The following is a 3,818-nucleotide window of genomic DNA, read 5'->3' as shown; positions in this document are numbered from 1 at the left end:
ACATAAATATACAGACTTAAAATAACAAAACAAATATTTTAGAGCAGTGATTACCAACCTTTTTTCGTTTGTTCTAGAAAATTCATTTATTACGGATCAATAGGCTAGAAACTTAAATGCTTCAACCATAAGTATAAATATATTTCGTAAACTAAGAGGTCAACTACTTGAGTGGCGAACACGAGTCGGTAGATTCGCGGATTGCATCTCTGCTCCACCAGGCGGGCTGAAGACACTGTTTTAGCCTTTACCAATAAAATATTCTAGCTCTCCCGATGGGAACCTACGAAGCAAAGGTTGGTATTCTCTGTTCTAGAACATTCCTTTAACACAGATCAAATTGCAATATAAACTTTAAAAACTACTACTACTACAAGTACTAAAATTGTTAGTAAACTAACAGGGACCCTCGCTTTGTACGTATAGATGGGTGCCGGAACATCGCATCAAGCACTCGTTCGTGTAAGTGACGCCATTGGAGGCGCACACAGGTCTGACATTCCTGGCGCACGTGCAAGGCGGTACGTTTTCGGCCTGGTCTATAACCTTAACGCTGTTATCGCAGGGGCCGGCGTGGAGCATGGAAAGTCCTGGGTTGAAACCTGCCGCACATTCGAGAACACATGCGTTGGAGTAGGTCGCGCCGTCAGTGCCGCAGACGTTTTTGGCGTCCCTCGGACAGGTGCAGTGGGAAAGGCTGCCAATATTTACTTGCCTCTTGGCTCTACACTCTCCGCGGTAGTTAATTCTGAGGGTTGGGTCAGCTGATTGCTGGCAGCGGAACTCGCAATCGTTGGAATAAGTTTCCCCGTTGGAAGCGCAAATAGGATTGTTCTCGAACGTGCAGAAACAACTCGGGGCTTCCCGTTTGCATCTGCCAGCGCTTTCTAATGTGATGAGGGGGTTGCTGGCTTGAGCGCACTTCAGCATACACTCATTGCTGTAGGTGCGGCCATCGGAGCCGCAGACTTGTTTCTTCTCGCGCGTGCAGACGCACGGCGGCAGCGCTGTGGTCGCGGTGAAGTAGATCGCGACCAATAACACGAAACCTGTGTCAAAAATTGTCTCTATTAGACTTAAATGTTCACAATTTTGGGCCACAAACCTATATTGATAGGATTATCCTTATCATGGATTGGCGAATGGTTCTTTGCAAAGTTTGCTTAAACAATAAGCCGGTTTTGCTTATGTAGTAATTCATACAATTTAGACCCGACTGCAAATGAGCCGAGTTACGTGTTTTTTATTTTTATATCTTTGAAATTATTGTTTGTTGGTTGCATTTAATATGCCCATATGGCAGAAAAGAGTTTAAAAGCTTTCCGATCGTCTATTTAAAGTGATCACTCTGTTACATTATTTTTTTCTTCCATCGGAATGCGACAGGTGAATAACTTCTTGCAGTACAAAGTTTGCAAAGACAGATAATAAATAATAATTTATATTAAATATGCCGTAAATCATATTTTAAAATTTTACATTATTTACTATTGCAGAAACCATTAATTTTTAAATAAGGTGTACCGTACACTAATTGTGAGCAAATGAGCTATACATTTGTCCCTTAAAAGCTATCATCATTTATATGCTACGAATATTATTTAAATGCTTCATAAATATTCGCGTCATATCGAAATAATTTTGTGTGATTACATAGGAGATTCTAATGTCTGTTAGAGATTTTATTAATAATATCTGCAACTATTAACTACAGATCGATGATTTTGTCTGTTGCTATAGACAAATAACCAGCCAACAAAATATAGAATGGTATTAGCTGAATAATCAACACTTATATAAAAAAATTTAAAAGAAAATCATATTCTATCGTAGATGACTTGACACATTGTTAGCATACATGAATTGTATTGTAAATATTGTTTTCACATAGTGTTTTAGAACAGAATACATGTTCGTTAAGACCTTTAGCTTCTAGATTTCCACGAAACAGCAAACGCAGCGTCGGATGTCTACCAAGACAGGCAGATAATCTTGTTAAAGCCGTCGAAAACTTTCTTAAACTATAGGCAAGTAGTGGTGATGATATTTATCCATAACAATGTCGTCAAACACTATGATATACACAATACTCGTGAGGAAACCCTGCATGGTATACCGTTACCCTGCGAAAGGTGTTATGTTGAATATCTACCGCCGATATATGCGATAATAATCATGATTCAAAAAGTATTATCGTTAATTTAGAATTTCGACTCGAACACTCGAAATCTAATGCGAACATTCGTAAAAAAAGTTTTTTTTTTAAATTTCTTGTGCTTATCGCGGCTTTATAACTGGCCATCATATTTAGATGTCATTTTAAATATTTATATTTTGAGAAATAAAAACGATACTCAATACCATTTAGATAAAAAGTTACGAAAGCTTATATTATATTTAACTAAAGACCGTTGCCTAGTAACTGGTTCTAACGTCACATTAACCTTCAATAGTTCTATGAATGTTTTTATATTAATTCACATAGTTGCATACAAATATTTGTTAATGATATCACACGATCGCAGTGGAAGCTGGTGAAACATTTTGAATGTTTACTTATTGTTATATTGTTAGTTCCGTGTTTAAAAAAAAGAATCTCTGACAACTTAAGAACAACCTGTTTCTTACCTGCTTCGCGTTGCCCGCAATTCCTTTTGTAGGTGTAATTTCATAAAATTTATTCTTGGACATTTTTAGCTTAATTTATCTTTAATAACTAGCAGCCAAGTAATTACATAAAGTCTGTTCTTAGATATCCTCTATTTGGCAAAACGTATATTGCTATTTCACTTCAAGTCCTTGGGAAGTTAACACAGAACATTATTCAAGACCTTAGCGGCTTAACACACCATCAAAACATTTCTCAGGTCATTAGTGTGAAATTTATATATATATATATATATATATATATATATATATATATATATATATATATATATATATATATATATATATATATATGTGTATACATATATATAACTAAATTAAAAATAATTCATATCACATTCCTATTTACTATGTATTTCCATATATAATAGAATATATTCTACATATAATAAATAATTATGATTCTAAATATTTACTATATTTAAGCCACATAATTGAAAGAATATTTATACAATCAAGCGACAATAGCTCGAACTGAAGTTCCTGTGGGATCTCTCTAGTATAGCTCCTACAAAGAAATTTACGATAAACTTATAGCACAAAGAAAACTATTTTTTGGTACAAAATATTTATAGAGATAGAAACAGGGTTTAACATGGTTACATTTAAACTATTAATTTTCATAAATATATAAACTAATAGCATACTATTATATATCAACTAGGAAAACGTTTTATACTAAGAAACCTTTATGAAAATAGCTTCTAAATTCTCTCTTCCTTAAAATCATAAGTCATATACATAAATAACAAAATTAATCCAGATAAAAAATTATGTCATATATATTTAGTAAACAATTAAATATGTATTGCTGAAAATAAATATGTAAATTATAATAACTCACAGAATTGGTGAAACATCTCGAAGGCCTCTTGCAGCTGCGATCAATATTTCTTATCGTGTGCTGTCGACTTGTGACTCGCCTATATCACAATGATGCTTCACACCGTACGTCGATATTTATATACTAACAAAATCTATGTCTCCCGCACGGGAACGCTAGCGTCTTGTGTTAGTTTAGTAAATCCCCGTTGACGCAGTGTCTAGCGCAAACAAACGTCTGATCTTCGAAGAATTCGAAGTGACCTGACGAGTTTTATTTTGACTTCGCAGTATAAAAAACTTATTTCAATTGATTGTTCAATAACTAT

The 3,818-nt window shown here is 34.4% G+C and overlaps 1 protein-coding gene across 1 annotated transcript; it reads right to left on the bottom strand.

Moving 5' to 3' along the window:
• Positions 1–375: 375 nt before the first annotated feature.
• LOC137918824 (serine protease inhibitor dipetalogastin-like) lies at positions 376–3,615 on the bottom strand. The gene is made up of 2 exons (XM_068761743.1): positions 3,512–3,615; positions 376–1,049 (listed from the first exon to the last, which is right to left on the bottom strand). The coding sequence occupies exons 1-2, from the start codon at positions 3,525–3,527 to the stop codon at positions 397–399; spliced, it is 669 nt and encodes a 222-aa protein (XP_068617844.1). The 5' UTR covers positions 3,528–3,615; the 3' UTR covers positions 376–396.
• Positions 3,616–3,818: the final 203 nt, after the last annotated feature.

The sequence above is a fragment of the Battus philenor genome, unplaced genomic scaffold (assembly GCF_028537555.1).
Source record: "Battus philenor isolate CCGP_79_NKW_IND1 unplaced genomic scaffold, ilBatPhil1.0.hap1 SCAF_15, whole genome shotgun sequence".
Taxonomy (NCBI): Eukaryota; Metazoa; Arthropoda; class Insecta; order Lepidoptera; family Papilionidae; genus Battus; species Battus philenor.
The sequence above is the reverse complement of the archived record's forward strand: the minus strand, read 5'-3'. Positions and strand labels throughout refer to the sequence as shown.